Source organism: Brassica oleracea, chromosome C5 (genome assembly GCF_000695525.1).
Source record: "Brassica oleracea var. oleracea cultivar TO1000 chromosome C5, BOL, whole genome shotgun sequence".
NCBI classification, from domain to species: Eukaryota; Viridiplantae; Streptophyta; class Magnoliopsida; order Brassicales; family Brassicaceae; genus Brassica; species Brassica oleracea.
Genome location: NC_027752.1, coordinates 41,724,086 through 41,741,292, shown reverse-complemented (window position 1 = coordinate 41,741,292; position 17,207 = coordinate 41,724,086). Strand labels below are relative to the sequence as shown.

Below are 17,207 nucleotides of genomic sequence, written 5' to 3'. Positions count from 1 at the left end.
GGAGGGAAAAAAAAAGATTCTCCGTGTACTACTTTACTAACGCCGTCTGGGGACAAAGCCTCGTGAATGTTACGACGGGACCCACACTGTACGACGCCGTTTTTATCGACTGTCGTTTAGTTGGAAAAATTAACTTTGTTTGGTTGCAGGAGTACAAGTGTCTTCCTATTCGTGGATGGATTTATAGATTCAATAAAGTCTGCTTCGTTATCATTCGACTGTGGATGGATGATACACTGTCACACCTAACCAGAGTCTCAGATTTTTTTATTTTTCCCAAACAAGCTTCATGGCTTCATCTGATCAAACGGCGAAGATAATCGATGGAAAGGCGATTGCTCATACCATCCGATTAGAGATCGCCGAGGAAGTTCGCGATCTATCTGAGAAACACGGCAAGGTAGACTCACTTTACAGCAATTATAGTCAGTTTCATGGTTTTAGCACTGTTAAGGATCCAAAGAAACGATTTTTTTTACTGCTCTAAAGACTCAGTGTCTGAATATTGAGATGTGTCTCTGTTAGTATGATACTCTCTCCTCTTCTAACCGAACCGTGATTGATCATGAGATTATTGAAATATTAAAACTTTACTTTTATGTTAGTTTTTTAGTATTCTGTAATCACATCTCTCAAACGTTAGCTCCCGTTCAGTTAAATCGTTTGAAACTGCGTCTGCGTTGGTCACTTCTAGATATTTTGCGTTTGGTTCGCTAAAGCATTTAACTTTTGTGTCTACTTTAGCCCCTATACAGATGGTATGTTTAGTTTATATGGTTTATTATTGTTACAAAGCAGCAAAAGGTTTGAATTTGTTTGTTTCTATGCTTCAACCGAGTCTGATATTTTACCTTGGAGCAGGTCCCAGGACTAGCGGTGGTTATAGTTGGTGCACGGAAAGATTCACAAACTTATGTGAATATGAAGAGGAAAGCGTGTGCTGAGGTTGGGATCAAATCAGTTGATGTGGACCTACCAGAGGATGTTTCTGAAGCTGATCTTATCAGCAAAGTTCATCAACTCAATTCAGATCCTGATGTCCACGGTTAGCTTTATTGTAAATAAATGCTTCATTTTTGTATGATCATTTAATCCCAACTATGAATGCACTTGATTTTGCAGGTATATTAGTTCAACTCCCGTTGCCGAAACATATCAATGAGGAGAATGTTTTAAGTGCAATCAGCATTGATAAAGATGTAGATGGCTTCCATCCTCTGAATATTGGTAAGCTAGCCATGAAAGGCAGAGAGCCCCTCTTCCTTCCATGCACCCCAAAGGTACTGTCTCCTTCCTTCTTTTCCATACAGACTCTTAACAAGTGCCAAGAAAATTTGCTAGTGGTGAGGTGATTTTGTTTGTGTGCAGGGATGTTTGGAACTCTTAAAGAGAAGTGGCGTAAAGATAAAAGGGCAACGAGCAGTTGTAGTAGGTCGCAGCAACATTGTTGGATTACCTGTTTCGCTTCTATTGCTCAAGGCTGATGCTACTGTTACAACCGTACATTCTCACACCAAAGATCCTGAGGCTATCATACGCGAAGCTGACATCGTTATTGCTGCAGCCGGACAAGCCTGCATGGTGAGTTTTTTTTTTCCAGACGTTTTCACTTGTCTTTGAGAAGATAATACAGTCTAGCTCTTGTAGATAAACACTCACTCTTGGTCTTTGCATTTCAGATTAAGAGCGACTGGATTAAGCCAGGTGCTGCGGTGATCGATGTTGGAACTAATGCAGTGAGCGACCCGAGCAGGAAGTCAGGATACCGGTTGGTTGGAGATGTTGATTACGCAGAAGCTTGTAAAGTTGCAGGTTGCATAACTCCTGTCCCTGGTGGTGTAGGTCCAATGACAGTGGCGATGCTGCTGAGGAACACCTTAGACGGTGCCAAGCGGGTCATTGGCCAGTAAAATAATATCCTACTGTATTTTTATAAATGAATCTGAAGTTTCATACATTTTATAATTACGCTCTCGGTTTGATGACATTGTTCCTTGCAAATAAAGTGAAGCTTGCATGTCCTTTGAATGTTTGTTTCCCGCAAATTTGTACACAACATGAGGTTTAGCATCAGTATGATCAAAACCTGGCTTTGATATCATTTACATTGGTAATTTAAACGATTGTAATTTTGCTATTTATGAACTTTGAAAACGAAATTGTAAAAATGTATAATTAAAACTTTTTCTTTAGATTTTGGATTAAAATACAAAGTTAATATATAAGATTACAAAAGAAAAATGTAAAAATTTCAAAAACTTAAAACCTGAAAACTTGGAGTGTTAAAAAGAATATCAAAAGTTTAAAATTGATTGTTGTGAAGGTTTGGTCTCGCTAGGAGTCAGAAGGGCCAGCAACAACATCATGTCATCATGAATACACAGGCCCACTCCAACTTATGACACCTGATCACATACGAAGCATATATATTAGATGTTAGTATGATGATTAGGGTTACGAAAGCATTAAGGAAACTCAGAGTTTACAGCAACAAGAATCAGATCAATCAAGGATAAGCAAGAGGAAGGAGACAACAATACAAGATACATAGCTTAGGCGTAAGACTATTATCTAAGGGCTTTGTTGTATCTTCTAGCTTTGGAGTATTTGGTTCTTTGTAAACAAACTATCTAACACACTGATTTGGTGTTGCTAGGAGTCTTTTTGATCTAGTGGATTTTGGGAGCAGAAGTTCTCCCACGAGACGTACCGTACTAGAGGCCGGGAACTCGTTAAATCGTGTGTGTCTTTTACTTTCAGTACTAAGACCTAGGTCAAGATAGTTTCTAACCTAAGTAACCTAAAGCTAATAATCTCTACAAGTGGTATCAAAGCATCCAGTTTACATCAAGGTTGCTTAGGATAGATAGAGACAAAGGAGGTGCATATTCAGTATCTGCTCCTCGATGGTGAAGTCAAAGGAACGCATCGAGATCAGACAGGTTCGAGAGTGATGGTGACTTCGCACTATGGAAAGTGAGGATGTTTGCTCACTTTGGAGTGCTCGGCTTAAAAGTTATTCTCACTGACGAGAAGCTTTTAAAGGATGATCCTGACACAAAGGATGAACCAGAGTCTGCCATGAAAGACACTGGTAAGGGGCTAGCTGGAATCGTTACACCCACACCTGCTATTGATCCTGCAAAATTCGAAAAATCAGAGAAAGCCAAGGACCTGATTGTGCTGAATGTTGGGAACAAAGTCTTAAGGAAAATTCAACACTGTGAGACTGCTGCTGCAATGTGGAGTACATTGAATAGCCTGTACACAGAGACTTCTTTACCCAACCAAATTTATCTACATCTCAGATTCTACACTTTCAAGATGGTTGATTCAAAATCTATTGATGAGAATGTGGATGACTTCCTAAAGCTAGTGGCAGATTTAAACAATTTGCAAGTTGAAGTATCAGAGGAAGTTCAAGCCATTCTACTGCTAAGTTCTCTACCTAACAAGTATGATCAACTCAAGGAGACTCTCAAGTATGAGAGAGACACACTGAGCCCAGCTGAGGTTACTGGGGCCGTTAAGTCAAAAGAAAGAGAGTTGATCGAGAGTGGCAAGTTTACCAGTTCAGGTGGAGAAGGTCTGATGGTGGCAGACATGGGAAGATCAGACCAACGTTCTGGCAAAGGCAATGGAAAATCCTATAAGGGAAGATCCAATGCAGACATGGACGGTCTAAATTGTGTCCCAGGAACAACAAAAACACAAAGGGGTGTTTTATATGCGGTAAGGAGGGCCACTGAAAGTGTGAGTGCCCTGACAAGAAGCAATTCAAACCGCAAGATTCAGCTAACTTAGCAGAGGAATCTAAGGAACCAATGATACTTACAGTTAGTACCCACGACACCAAGGAGGAATGGGTAATGGATTCCAGCTGCTCATTCCATATTACACCTAATAAAAGCTTCATATTCGACCTGAAAGAATTTAAAAGGTGGAAAAGTGTTAATGGCAAATAACACACACAACAACATTCAAAGAATTGGGAAGATTAAAATTCTGAATGCAGATGGCTCTAGCGTGATTATAACAGGCGTGAGATACATGCCTGGTATGAGTAGAAATTTAATCTCTTATGGTATGTTGGAAAATTTAGGATGCAGATATGAAGGTAAAGATCTCATGGTTAATTTCTACAAGGACAACAAGAAGGTTATCTCAGGGAAATATCATCAAGGATTATATTATCTTCACGGAACAGTCTTAAGAGGAGAGGCTAATCTATCTAAAGTTGAGAAGAATATGACTAATGTTTGGCATTCACGCCTCGGTCATATGAGTCTTAATAATATGTCTGAACTTGTCAAACGGGAATTTATCATTGACAAGGAGGTTAAGACATTGGATTTCTGTGAACACTGCATAATTGGAAAATCTCACAAGCAAGGTTTTCCTAAGGCTAAGCATGTTACTAAGGGGATTCTAGAGTATGTTCACTCTGGCCTTTGGGGTTCTCCTTCTACACCAGACAGTCTTGCTGGAACAACTACTTTGTGACTTTTATTGATGATTTTTTGAAGAAAGTCTGGATTTATTTTCTGAAGACTAAGGATGAGGTATTTTCTAAGTTCAGAGAATGGAAAGCTGAGGTTGAAACTAAGACAGAGAAGAAAATCAAATGCCTAAGGACAGATAATGGGTTGGAATTCTATAATAGACAGTTTGATAACTACTGCAAACATGCTGGAATTAAACGTCACAGAACATGCAGCTATACCCCGCAGCAGAATGGGGTCTCAAAAAGGATGAACAGAACCATCATGGATAAAGTGAGATGCGTGTTAGCCGAATCTAGCTTAGACCAAAGCTTCTGGGCAGAAGCTGCATCTACTGCTATCCATCTGATTAACAGGTCACCTAACTCTACACTAGAATTCAAAATGCCTGAAGAAGTTTGGACATGAGCTAAACCCGACTTGGGACATCTCAGAACATTTGGATGCACTGCTTATGTTCATGTAACTGAGGAGAAAACGGGACATAGAGCCATAAAGGGAGTGTTCGTGGGATATCCTATGGGTACTAAAGGTTACCGAGTTTGGATAGAGGACGAAGGCAGATGTATAACCAGCAGAAACGTTGTTTTCAACGAAGAAGAGCTTTACAAGTACACTATTGCTAAAGAAAAACAAAGCACAGAAGTGACCAAAGGAACTGACAAACTAGCTAAGAAGAAGGTCTCATTCAGTGATGATTTGATCAGAGGGCCTTCTCCTTCTGTCGAATCCAAATACACATCTGATCAAGGTGGAGAAGAATCATCATCATCTAGCTCTAACAGCTCCAGTGATCAAGAACAAGATCACGAAGTTGATAGTGAAAGTGATCACGAGGGTGAGAGTGAGAGTGGTGACACTGAAACTCTAAATACCTATGTTCTGGCACGAGATAGAGAATGAAGACAGAATGTGAGACCACCATCTAGATATGAAGATGGAAATTTTGTAGCTTACGCTCTCAATGTGATTGAGGATTTGGAAGTTCTGGAACCAAAAAGCTATGCAGAAGCTATGAGAAGCCAGGAAAAGAAACTATGGAAGCATGCAACAAAAGAAGAAATGGAATCTCATAGAAAGAATAGAACCTGGGATCTCATTGATAGGTCTGCAAAGGCAAAGTTTGTTGGATGCAGATGGCTATTCAAGCTAAAGCCAGGAATCCCAGGTGTTGAGGATGAACAATACAAAGACAGACTAGTTGCTAAAGGATATTCTCAGACATAAGGGATTGACTACAATGAGATATTTTCACATGTTGTGAAACATGTCTCTATCAGACTTATGCTCAGCATTGTGGTGAATTTGAATTTAGAACTAGAATAGATGGATGTTAAAACTGTCTTCCTACATGGGAGCCTAGAGGAAAGAATCCTAATGGAACAACCTGAGGGGTTCATAAAGCCATGGACAGAGAATAAAGTATGCATGTTAAGGAAGTCTATGTATGGCTTGAATCAATCCCCAAGAAGATGGAACCATCGGTTCAACAGCTTCATGAAGGATCAGTTATTTGAACGTTGCAGTAAGGACCTATGTGTCTACATGAGGGATGTTCAAACGGATAAGGCTATCTATCTACTCCTATATGTCGATGACATGTTGATTGCCTTAGGAAACAATAAGGTGATCAAAGATCTTAAGGAGAAGCTAAGTGGAGAATTTGAGATGAAGGATATGGGAAAATCCTCAAGAATCTTGGGCATGGATACCACAAGGGATCGAGAGAGAGGAACCCTGATCCTATCTCAGAGCAACTACATTGAGAAAGTCCTAAGAACGTTTGGAATGCAGGACGCTAAGCCTGTGATTACTCCTACTGCATCACATTTCAAATTAAGAAGTCTCACAGATGATGAATGGAAAGTGGAGGCTTCTCAGATGGAAAGGATTCCCTATGTTAGCGCCGTGGGGAGCCTAATGTACGCCATGGTAGGCTCCAGACCTCACCAAGGGTTCGCAGTAGGCTATGTCTGCTGATTCATGAGTAGACCAGGAAGAGAACACTGGAAAGCTGTTCAGTGGATTCTAAGGTACCTAAAGGGAGCAGTTGATTCGAATTTAACATTCAAGAAGAACTCTACACGTCTAGTAGAAGGATACACAGACACAGATTATGCAACAGACATAGACAGAAGGCGTTCAGTAACATGATATGCATTCAAATTTGGAGGCAACACTATCTCATGGAAGTCATGTTTACAATCAGTGGTTGCTCTATCTACTACAGAAGCAGAGTACATGGCTATCAATGAAGCAGCTAAAGAAGCAATGTGGCTAAAGGAAATATGCGCTGAACTAGGTTTTAAGCAAGGGGATCAAACTCTACTGCGATTCTCAAAGTGCCCTAGCTCTAGCAAGAAATCCAGTCAATCACGAGAAGAACATAACTACCAAGTTCAATTTCATTCGAGACCTAGTGGAAGCAGGAGACATTGTCCTAAACAATATCCATACTAATGTTAATCCTGCAGATTTCTTAACTAAGACGATACCTGGTCAGAAGTTCCAGCTTTGCTGTGAGCTTTTGAATGTGAACTGATAAGACTAGAGACGTTCTAGGTGATTCAAGTTGTATGATTTCATTCTCGCAATACACAGACATAAAACAAATAGTCAGTGTGTGCGGAAAAGGGAAATCAAATACAACAGGGAGTGTCAGTAGAAGAAGGAGGAATCACCTGGAGGATAATAAGAACCGAGGCAGAAGGACATGTTCAGGTGGAGCAACATTGGGCCACCAGACATTCCCATATGAAAGACACTGTGATCCAGAAAGTGCTTCGTGAGCCGTCAGAAGCAAGCATCCAGATCAGGAAAGAGTTCAGAAACTTATCACCAACATCTCAGATAAAGTGAATCTACATCAAGCCACAAAATACAGTTGTGAGTAACAAACTTAAGAGTGTTACCTATCAAAAGAGTATTTGAGGAAAGGCTTACCAACAAAACATGATAGTTTGTTAACAGCTCAGGGAGCTGAATCAAATGTTTAATCAAGGAAGGGTTTCAAGCTAGAAACTATGGTAGCTCATCATCGAGCTGAATCAACTCATGAAACAATTCAGAGAAGTCAGATCGACAAATGAAAAGCATATTATAAAGGGTTCGCCGAGAAAGGAGATTACTTGGTCTACGGAAGAGGTGGAGCGTGATGGTGGAGCTCAGGTGTGAGCTCAGGTACTTGTCAGAATCTCAATCGCGTCCAAAGAAGAGACACGAGCCGTCTGAGAAGATATGCAAAAGAGAAGAATCCACGGGTTAGTTACATACCCACAAGATTCACTTGATATTTTTAACAGAAGATCCTAATCGCTTATGATGAGAAGAGATTAGATGTGCCTGAGGATATTCAAGAGGTAAAGGTGATGGAGTCACGACGGAGGTAGCTATCGTCGCTCACAGAGAAGTAAATCGCCTTGCGGTGAAGAGACTTCAATGGAAAGAGTAAAGAAGAGAAGATGCAACGCCATCGTGGTGGAGCTGACGAGATATTTATTAATAGGAGCGGCGTTTGCGCGGAGCAAACGGGGATCTCTCACGGTGAGACCGAGTCCATTTCACTGGAGAAGGTTCGCGAGAGAAAGACAAGGAGAGAGGAGAGAGAGAGAGTCAAACTGGCTTTTTTGGTTTCTCGATCAAGACAAAGAGACAAGGAGGAGTTGGGCTGTCGGCAACAAAGATTTGCCTGATGGGCCATCAATGGGCTCGATCCAAGCTGGTGGAGATTTGTGAAGCTTGGGTTTCACCAGGAGTCAGATGGCCCAGCAACAACATCATGTCATCATGGACTGAGCACACACAAGCCCACTCCAGCTTATGACACCTGATCACATACGAAGCACATATATTAGATGTTAGTATGATGATTAGGGTTACAAAGTCATTAAGGAAACTCAGAGTTTACAGCAACAAGAATCAGATCAATCAAGGATAAGCAAGATACATAGCTTAGGCATAAGACTATTATATAAGGGTTTTGTTGTATCCTCTAGATTTGGAGTATTTGGCTCTTTGTAAACAAACTATCTAGCACACTGATTTGGTGTTGCTAGAGTCTCTCTGATCTAGTGGATTTTGGGAGCAGAAGTTCTCCCACGAAACGTACCGTGGTAGAGGCCGTGAACTCATTAAATCGTGTGTCTTTTACTTTCAGTAGTAAGACCTAGGTCAAGATAACTTCTAACCTAAATAATATAAGCTAATAATCTCTACAATTGTGCATTCCTTTATTGATAATGAGGAAGCTTAATGTCTTGATACATTTTTTTCTTGAATGGCGCCGACACTTGTCTTGATACGTGTCATCTTCTGAGTGGTGTCGACATTTTGAATGATTAATTAATAGATAATTTTATTATTTTGCTGCGGAAATCTTCGTGTGGGCTCCATGTGTCGGCCATTATGATTGCTGAGTAGTTTCTCCGTATTTATACAAATAGACTGTACTTATACAAATAGACTATGTATCTTATTTATGTATTATCATGGTATATTACTGTTTGTATCTACCCAGTCTACATACATTACATGTCCCGCTGATCTATTACAGACAGGTGAGAGTTACAGGATGGCTTGTACCATCCATGATATTTGGAAATTTGCATGCACACGTAAATGATGGGATGCTTGATCCAACCACTTCAAGCACATTGGATTGTATGTCATCATCCTTGTAAGGCTTATGTTGTAAGCCTTGGGCCTTGACCCATTAAGAATTGTCCTATTCTTTGAGTTGAAAGACAGCTAGATAGTGGATACCATTTCTTTCCAGCATATGCCCTTCGCCTGGATAATACCGACGTGCCATTCTACCGCTTATCACATGCCACGTGCTCGTCTCTCCACAAAAACTTCGCCACGCGTTAGGTCGATATAAGCCAATCAAAGACACGTTTCTTGATACGCAAATGACTAGTTTATCCTCTAACTACCGCAGTATTCGCTCACAACTTCAGAGGGCTATTTTCGGAATGATACAAAGGTTGGAAAGATGTGAACTACACGTGGACCAATGAGAAGAGTGCTTTAGATGGAGGAGAGATCTGAGCCACAAATCTCGTCTATGAATTCTCAGCCACGAAAACAAGATCTGCCTCACGCGCTATCTACACCACGCGTTTGCTTGATTGCTGCTCTTACCTCCTCGGAAGTTGAAACAATACATAGAACACATTAGTCTCCTTTCTCTTTGGTCTCTTCTAACTTACAGGTGAAGACAACCGAATCTAAAACTTTCTCTCTTCTCTCTTAATCTCAGTTTCTGGTTGGTGTCTGATCAAAAAAATCTCTCATCGGTTCACTGAAAGTGAGTTCCTTTCTCTGTTTTTACTCGATAAGTTTAGGTTTATTCTCTAATGGGTTTCTGAAATTAGCTATCTTTGTTTGTTATTATGACAGATCTATCGATCATGGATTGTTATTCCGGAATGAAGTTTGAAGAGCTTGCTGTGCCCAATTATCAAGAGTCATCGTCATCAGAGACATACCGTTCTGATGGTATGTGGGGTGGGTGGAGCATGAACTCCCCTGAAGCTGCAGAAACATGTTTTAATTACGATGGTTTCAGTGGAGAAGGATCGTTGTATAGTCAGATGGGTATGAGGACGAGTGAAGAAGAGGAAGAGTCCAAGAGATCAAAGGCTTTCTACGGTGCTTCTTCACTTCATGATTTCGAAGGAATCGAACACATGGATGATATATTCTTGTAAAGCCTCTTTCTTTCTTTGATCATCATCATCGCTAAATAAGTGTCTTTGTCATTTTTAATTTGCATATGCTTATGTTTTGTCTCTCTCTGTGTGTTTCCGGTTTTTACTGAAGAAGTTCAATTTTGGAGGATGTTCCAGGGAATGATGGAGATGTTCATCAAGCTTCCAGCAGCTACAACAGTGTCGGATCTTCCTCTTTGTATGGTGGAAATGAAGTTCACATGTTCCATTGTCATGACATGCCTTTGAAGGTAAGAGATTTGTCTCCAAAGTTGACTTTTCTTACATGTTATAAAATTGAAGCTGATCAACGCTGGTTTCCTTTTGGAGATTCTGATGTTAAAGCCTGAGATTTCTCCCTTTTTTTCTCTCTCTTTGTGGTTAATAGGAGGAGGCTCCATTTACAATCTCGGATCTGTCTGAGGAGAACATGTTAAATCCACAGTATGGGGATGAACTATCTTCGGAGGAACTGGTGTTGAACGATCTGCAAAGAGCTTCTGAAAAGGTGAGTGGCCCGTTTACAATGGACCTGTTTTGTTGGAAATTTGGATTTCGTCTTTGGAAATATTGAATAAGTGTTTGTTTTCTCTCTTGCTAGTTAACTGATGATACAAGAAAGTGCTTCCGTGATACGTTTTACCGGCTTGCAAGAAACTCACAGGAGAAGTTTGATTCAGTCAGCACCAACTCAGAAGAGTTATATATGCAAGCATCCAGATATGCTTATGGTGATAGTGCCAGGTATAACATCATGTCTTCTTCTTCTTTTTCTCTAATCCACACATGAAATGAGGTAATATCATTAGGATAGAAACTGATCAGAGTGACAATTACTTGATTGCAGGATGAGTAGAGAGGAAGAGATTGAATCTGAGACGAACTCAATCGATAGAGCCGTCGCAAACCTCACATACAACAAGATGGAATCCAACATAAGCAGCTTTCCTCTATCAGAAAGAGTACATTAGCTTCTCTTGTTGGATCAAGATCAACCGTTATCGTCTCTACATCTTCTTATATGAAGTATTTTGTTACTACATGTGTATATTTGTGTGTATATAGATGACTTTAATGTTGCAAACTTCAGTTTTGATCTGTCTTTAAAGAATCTGGTTCTTTTTACATCCTGCAGTAAGTTTCTTTTTACTTTATAAGTGTGTGGCAACAATGCTTAATGGCTTAAAACTTGATATTAGAAAGAGTACATGTTTCAATAATTCAGAAGCATTTATTCAAACTATAACCAGCATGAACTCCAAAAAAAATACTTATTCTTGAAAAGCGATGGCATCGTCTGATTTTTACAGCCTCCGATTCATAAACTAGCCACTTATTCTTAGGCACGGTTATTTTCAATCCCTGGTCAGTTTATCATCGTCATCATCACAACAAGTGCAAGAAAAACAATGACAACTAAAAGGCCTCATATAGCCCAATTTCAAAAGAAAGAGATTATCAAATTTTTAACATAAGAAGCAAATGAGTCATGAACTTGCGCTGACCATTCCTAGTTTGAGAGAGAGATGTTTTGTGGCGGTTTCAAAGCCGTCAAAGACTGAAGAAAGTCTGTATAATTTTGTAATATTCGCTTCCAAGACTCGCCAACCAAAATGTTTTTAGGATTACCACATTTCGCAGTTGACCTGGACTCTTTTGTGGCAGACGGCTACAACTTTGAATATGAATCACATCCATCTCATCTCAAATTATACTGAATACGAATCAAGAGAACAAACATCACTCCGATTCAACTCTTCTTTCAACATCCAACGTTCTTTAGCTCACCATTATAATTAATAATCCATAATTATTTTAAAAAACTTGCATTTGCATTTACTCAAAACAACAAGAACAACAACAAACTCACTCCAAAGTAACTGTTCAATTCTGTAGAGTATACATTACATATACAATACAAAAGCATACACCTTTCAATCACAAAAGCAACATTATCACATAGACCTTTTAATCCTTAGGCCAGACACTAACCTTCTCCTTCTCAATCTTAACAAACATAGCCGAAACAGCCGCCATGAAATACACCTGAAGCCACACAACTGAAGGCGTGTGGTAACTCAGCAAGCTCTTCCCCGTCGCCAGCTCAACCAGAAGCAAAGCCGCGAGCCCCAACCCCGCCATCCTCCCGTTGAGCCGCTCGGTGTAAGGCGTAAACCCCAACTCCACCTTCAACCCGCCCGAAACCGGCTCCTTTAAACTCACCGGCGGCAAGTAAAGCCCCGACGGTGGCCCTGCTGAGCCTTTCTTAGACTTTCTAACCTCTGCTTTCTTCCCGGTTCCGCTTCGGTATCTGAGACGGATGTTCGAGAGACGTGACTCGAAGTCTTCGGTGTCTGAGTCGGGTTGAGGAGTCTCTTCCGTTGATTCGACGTCGGTGGCGCGGACGGTGAAGAGCTTTGAAGCGTGTGGCTTTCCGGTTGGAAGGAAGCTCAGAGATGGGATAGGGGTCGTGATTCGTAGAGGTGTTATCGCCATTTTTTGTGTTTGTTCAGAGCGCTTCGTGTCTCCTTCCCTACTCACTCTCCTCCTTTGCCTTTTGGTTGGATAAGAAATTTTTATATTTTTATTTTTTTACAAGTACCTCCATTTTCATGAGTGGTACTCAATTTCCTGGAAAGTTTAATAGGTTACTACTGGTGATTGGTGGAATCACATCCACTTACACTAAAGCTTTGGAAAGTATATAATATATATATATATTTTTTTTATGAAAAAAAGGATTAAAATCAGATCTATTAAAGACACATACCTAACCCCCGGATGGGAGATGCAGCCTACGGATAGATCATCTCCCGGATATTCAAATGGGCCGAAATGCAATAGTCCATATCCGTGTAAGTGACTAAGAAAACGTGACTTAATTTCGCATAGTAGATGGATCGAACTTGAAATGTGGTGGCATCCAAGTCTTTCTTCCTACCACTTGACCAGAGGCTCCCGGTCAAAGTATATAATATTTCAATCGTTACAGTCTGTAACTTACTAAAATATTGTATATCATCAACAGATTCAAAAGCCAAGTTTAAACTAATCATCTATTACCGTAAGAGTGACTTTATCAGTGGGCTACTAGGTAGAGCATTTTCAACTTCCAACCTTTATTTTTTAATTCTAAAGAAACTAATAGCATTTTTATTTTCAAAAACGTTATATTATTTATATTTTATTAGAGTAAATATATTATTTAGTAAATAAATTATTTTCTAAATAAAAAGAGTAAATATATTGTTTCGTATTATTGCGTATTGGATTCTTTTATTTTTAAAAAATATAGGAATACAATGGAGCTTATTGGAGTGATATGACAATTATTAGAAGACACGAGTTGGAGTTGCAAAAAAAAAAAAATGTACAAGTTGACAAAAAAACTTTGCAAGTCCTACACTAAAGTACGTGGAAAGTTTGCGAACACATAACTTAATAAAGGGCAAAATCATAAAACATAAAAAGCTTGAGATTAGTTTAATTAAATAGTAAAAGAGAAAAGAAGCAAATATTCTAATGGATTTGACCACATGGCTATGAGTCTTCCTTTTCCATCTAACTTCTCACTTTCCCATCTCCTTCATTCTCTCTCTCTATCTTTCCTCAATTACATCTCAAAAACAAACACACCAAACATCTTTCTTTCTTCTATCTTTCGTAGCTTCGAGCTTCGAGCTTCACTCATGGCCGCCTCATCCGTTCTAGATGGTAACACAACCACACAACCACACGATCTAGAATCTTTGATTTATTGAAAAGATCTCTACTTTATTTGTTTTTGTGTTGAGCTGGAAACTTAGTTTAAGCAGCCTTGAATATTATTCTCTTCGAAGTTTGGCAGTTTGATTGATTATTTGCGTGATTGTCGGAAGAGAATAATTCAACCGTTTTCAGACATGCTGATCTTCATGGTCCCGAGTCTTGTCTGTTAATCACCGAACCACCCACATGCTTCTTCACTTATGAACTTTTGTCTTCATTTATTTAAATCCAAAATGATTAATCATTTATGTTACATAGATGTGTATATATTCCAGATCTATTGAAGTTTTCTTTTATTGAATTCTTCAGGAGACATAGATATGGAGAAAGGAGGAATGATTCTACAGTCAAGTGAGAATCAAGATCCTTCACCAACACCTTCACCGTCCGCAACAGCAACTGCGCCAGCTTTGGTTCTGTCTAACTCAGGCAAGAGAATGGATCAAGCTGGCAAAAAGAAGTATGTCAAGCAAGTCACGGGCCGTCACAACGACACTGAGCTTCACTTAGCTGCTCAGCGCGGCGATTTAGCAGCTGTGCAGCAGATTCTCAAGGACATTAACTCTCAGATGGAAGGGACTCTGAGTGGGGAAGAGTTTGAAGCTGAAGTTGCTGAGATTAGGGCTTCGATTGTGAATGAGGTGAATGAGTTAGGTGAGACTGCGCTCTTCACTGCTGCTGATAAAGGTCATCTTGATGTTGTTAAAGAGCTGTTGAAGTATTCGAGTAGAGAGAGTATTGCTAAGAAGAACCGGTCTGGTTATGATCCTCTTCATATTGCTGCCATTCAAGGTCATCATGGTAAAGCTCCTCTCCTTACCTCTTGGATCTGCTATTTGTTCTGAATATGTTAATAATAAAAACCAGGCTAGGATTTTAAACAATACTAACCAAATTCTGAACGTGTAACCAAAATAAATTAACCAAATTTATCCAAAATTTTAACAAAATTAAACCAAATTCTAACCAAATTTAACTTCAGTAGAATTTTCAAAAACTGAACTAACCAAATACCATACCGAACCAAACTTTATTTCGGGTTAATTCGGTAAGATTTAGGTTGAACCGAACTAACCAAAAACTAAACTAACCGAACCCGCAAGCCTAATAAAAATATGGTTTTTTCTTGCAGCTATTGTTGAGGTCTTGCTAGATCACGATGCGACGCTTAGCCATACATTTGGACCATCGAATGCAACTCCGCTTGTGTCGGCAGCTATGAGAGGCCATACAGAAGTTGTGAACCAGCTCTTATCCAAAGCTGGGAATCTGCTAGATATTTCTCGGTCTAACCATAAAAATGCACTGCATCTAGCTGCAAGACAAGGACATGTGGAGGTCATCAAAGCTCTGCTCGCCAAGGATGCTCACCTAGCGAGACGTGTTGATAAGAAAGGACAAACTGCACTTCACATGGCTGTAAAAGGACAGAGCTCTGAAGTGGTGAAACTCCTGCTTGATGCAGATCCTGCCATTGTTATGCTCCCTGACAAGTCTTGTAACACGGCGTTGCATGTTGCCACCAGGAAGAAACGAGCAGAGGTATGTATCAAATAATTGAAAAAATTATTTATAAACCGAAATATCAAAAAATGAATTAACAGAATATTTTTTATCCGAAATATTTAAAATTATCCGAATAATCCAAATTTTTATCTGAAAACTCAAAAATTTCTGATATGTAATCCGGAAAACCCAAATTTTCAGACTTTTTAACCGAAAATCTGGAACCAAAGCCTATTACCTCGTTAGCTGTTTTCTAACTTTGTTACCTAAACCGAAAACCAAAATAACTGAACCGAAACCGAGATAATTTTAAATTATCTCGAATGGATACTAAACCTCTATAACCAAAAGAACCGAACTGAAAACTAAATGCCCAGGGCTAATGTATCCCCTAGCTGGTTTGATTTCATCTCGATGTCTTTAATTTGTGTGTTCACATATTGGTATGTTCTTGCAGATTGTAGAACTGTTGCTGTCACTCCCTGATACCAACGCCAATGCTTTAACCAGAGAACGCAAGACAGCACTCGACATTGCAGAGGGGCTTCCACTCTCGGAAGAATCTTCATACATAAAAGAGTGTCTTGCTCGCCGTGGAGCTCTTAGAGCGAATGAGCTTAACCAGCCAAGAGACGAGCTGAGAAGCACTGTCACACAAATCAAGAACGATGTTCATATCCAGCTCGAACAGACCAAAAGAACTAACAAAAACGTGCACAACATTTCCAAAGAGCTAAGGAAACTCCACAGAGAAGGGATCAACAACGCAACCAACTCGGTAACAGTCGTGGCTGTGCTGTTCGCAACTGTAGCTTTTGCTGCTATATTCACAGTGCCTGGAGGAGACAACAACGATGGATCAGCGGTGGTGGTGGGGACAGCATCGTTCAAGATCTTCTTCATCTTCAACGCAATAGCCTTATTCACTTCTCTGGCCGTCGTGGTGGTCCAGATCACGTTGGTGAGAGGAGAGACGAAAGCTGAGAAGAGGGTGGTGGAAGTGATCAACAAACTGATGTGGTTGGCATCGATGTGTACGTCTGTGGCGTTTATTGCGTCGTCGTACATTGTGGTTGGGCGTAAGAACGAGTGGGCGGCCGAGCTTGTGACGGTTGTTGGTGGTGTGATAATGGCTGGTGTTCTTGGAACAATGACTTACTACGTGGTGAAGTCGAAGAGGACGAGGTCGATGAGGAAGAAGGTTAAGAGTGCGCGCAGGAGTGGTTCCAACTCGTGGCATCATTCAGATTACTCGAACTCGGAAGTTGATCCTATTTTTGCAATTTAAGATGATGATGCATGAAGATATAATAATGATGTAAATATATTTGGTGAAGAGAGCTTAGACTAGACGGGTTTGTGTATAAAAGCCTGAACATCAATAGGCAAACACAATTGTCACAAAACGTTGTAAACACTGCTCAACTCATTATATTCCAAAATTAAGTTAACAATTGTATTCAGATATAGAGTAGCATCAGAGCAAGTCGCATAGAAAAAATGGATAGCCACAGAGAGTACCTGATGCTGAATTTGAACCAAGATTAGGAGCTGCGTACGTTTTCTATCTAACTTAGATTGAAAGAGGAGCTGTCGCAGGGCAAGTCACAGAGAAATAATGGACAATAGTGTACTGCTTCCTCGTATGATCCAAAAATAAATAAAAAAATGAAGCAAGGCTTGATTTAGAAGGGCAATTCTCATTTGAGCAAGTCACAGC

At 40.0% G+C, this 17,207-nt stretch overlaps 4 protein-coding genes across 6 annotated transcripts; 3 read left to right on the top strand and 1 right to left on the bottom strand.

The window, feature by feature from the left end:
• The first annotated feature begins 191 nt into the window (after nt 1-191).
• LOC106343414 (bifunctional protein FolD 2) lies at nt 192-2,101 on the top strand. The gene is made up of 5 exons (XM_013782615.1): nt 192-400; nt 862-1,045; nt 1,123-1,280; nt 1,369-1,581; nt 1,680-2,101. Exons 1-5 carry the CDS (start codon nt 290-292, stop codon nt 1,908-1,910), a joined length of 897 nt encoding a protein of 298 aa, XP_013638069.1. The 5' UTR covers nt 192-289; the 3' UTR covers nt 1,911-2,101.
• Nucleotides 2,102-9,602: 7,501 nt separating this feature from the next.
• LOC106292681 lies at nt 9,603-11,365 on the top strand. 3 transcript variants are annotated; one of them, XM_013728321.1, is made up of 6 exons: nt 9,603-9,810; nt 9,903-10,209; nt 10,329-10,464; nt 10,602-10,721; nt 10,815-10,957; nt 11,061-11,365. In XM_013728321.1, exons 2-6 carry the CDS (start codon nt 9,914-9,916, stop codon nt 11,182-11,184), a joined length of 819 nt encoding a protein of 272 aa, XP_013583775.1. In that variant the 5' UTR covers nt 9,603-9,810; nt 9,903-9,913; the 3' UTR covers nt 11,185-11,365. The 3 variants fall into 3 exon arrangements, with proteins under 3 accessions (XP_013583775.1, XP_013583774.1, XP_013583776.1); XM_013728320.1 differs by having other exon boundaries at nt 10,326-10,464; XM_013728322.1 differs by having other exon boundaries at nt 10,326-10,464; nt 11,047-11,217.
• A 658-nt stretch (nt 11,366-12,023) lies between these two features.
• LOC106292643 lies at nt 12,024-12,797 on the bottom strand. Its single transcript, XM_013728272.1, has one exon. The coding sequence runs from the start codon at nt 12,707-12,709 to the stop codon at nt 12,182-12,184; it is 528 nt and encodes a 175-aa protein (XP_013583726.1). The 5' UTR covers nt 12,710-12,797; the 3' UTR covers nt 12,024-12,181.
• Nucleotides 12,798-13,734: 937 nt separating this feature from the next.
• Nucleotides 13,735-16,945, top strand: LOC106295631 (ankyrin repeat-containing protein At3g12360). The gene is made up of 4 exons (XM_013731588.1): nt 13,735-13,927; nt 14,291-14,782; nt 15,114-15,523; nt 15,945-16,945. Exons 1-4 carry the CDS (start codon nt 13,750-13,752, stop codon nt 16,773-16,775), a joined length of 1,911 nt encoding a protein of 636 aa, XP_013587042.1. The 5' UTR covers nt 13,735-13,749; the 3' UTR covers nt 16,776-16,945.
• The last annotated feature ends 262 nt before the right edge of the window (nt 16,946-17,207 follow it).

Bases quoted from the DNA above. Each gene is read 5' to 3' on its own strand.
- LOC106343414 (XM_013782615.1), top strand. From the start codon at position 290: ATGGCTTCATCTGATCAAACGGCGAAGATAATCGATGGAAAGGCGATT. The intron at 1,281-1,368 runs GTACTGTCTCCT...GTTTGTGTGCAG, and splicing joins TCCTTCCATGCACCCCAAAG to GGATGTTTGGAACTCTTAAA. The intron at 1,582-1,679 runs GTGAGTTTTTTT...TTTGCATTTCAG, and splicing joins CAGCCGGACAAGCCTGCATG to ATTAAGAGCGACTGGATTAA.
- LOC106292681 (XM_013728320.1), top strand. From the start codon at position 9,914: ATGGATTGTTATTCCGGAATGAAGTTTGAAGAGCTTGCTGTGCCCAAT. The intron at 10,210-10,325 runs GTAAAGCCTCTT...TTTTTACTGAAG, and splicing joins CACATGGATGATATATTCTT to AAGTTCAATTTTGGAGGATG. The intron at 10,958-11,060 runs GTATAACATCAT...ACTTGATTGCAG, and splicing joins GCTTATGGTGATAGTGCCAG to GATGAGTAGAGAGGAAGAGA.
- LOC106292643 (XM_013728272.1), bottom strand. From the start codon at position 12,709: ATGGCGATAACACCTCTACGAATCACGACCCCTATCCCATCTCTGAGC.
- LOC106295631 (XM_013731588.1), top strand. From the start codon at position 13,750: ATGGCTATGAGTCTTCCTTTTCCATCTAACTTCTCACTTTCCCATCTC. The intron at 13,928-14,290 runs GTAACACAACCA...TGAATTCTTCAG, and splicing joins CGCCTCATCCGTTCTAGATG to GAGACATAGATATGGAGAAA. The intron at 14,783-15,113 runs GTAAAGCTCCTC...TTTTTCTTGCAG, and splicing joins TGCCATTCAAGGTCATCATG to CTATTGTTGAGGTCTTGCTA.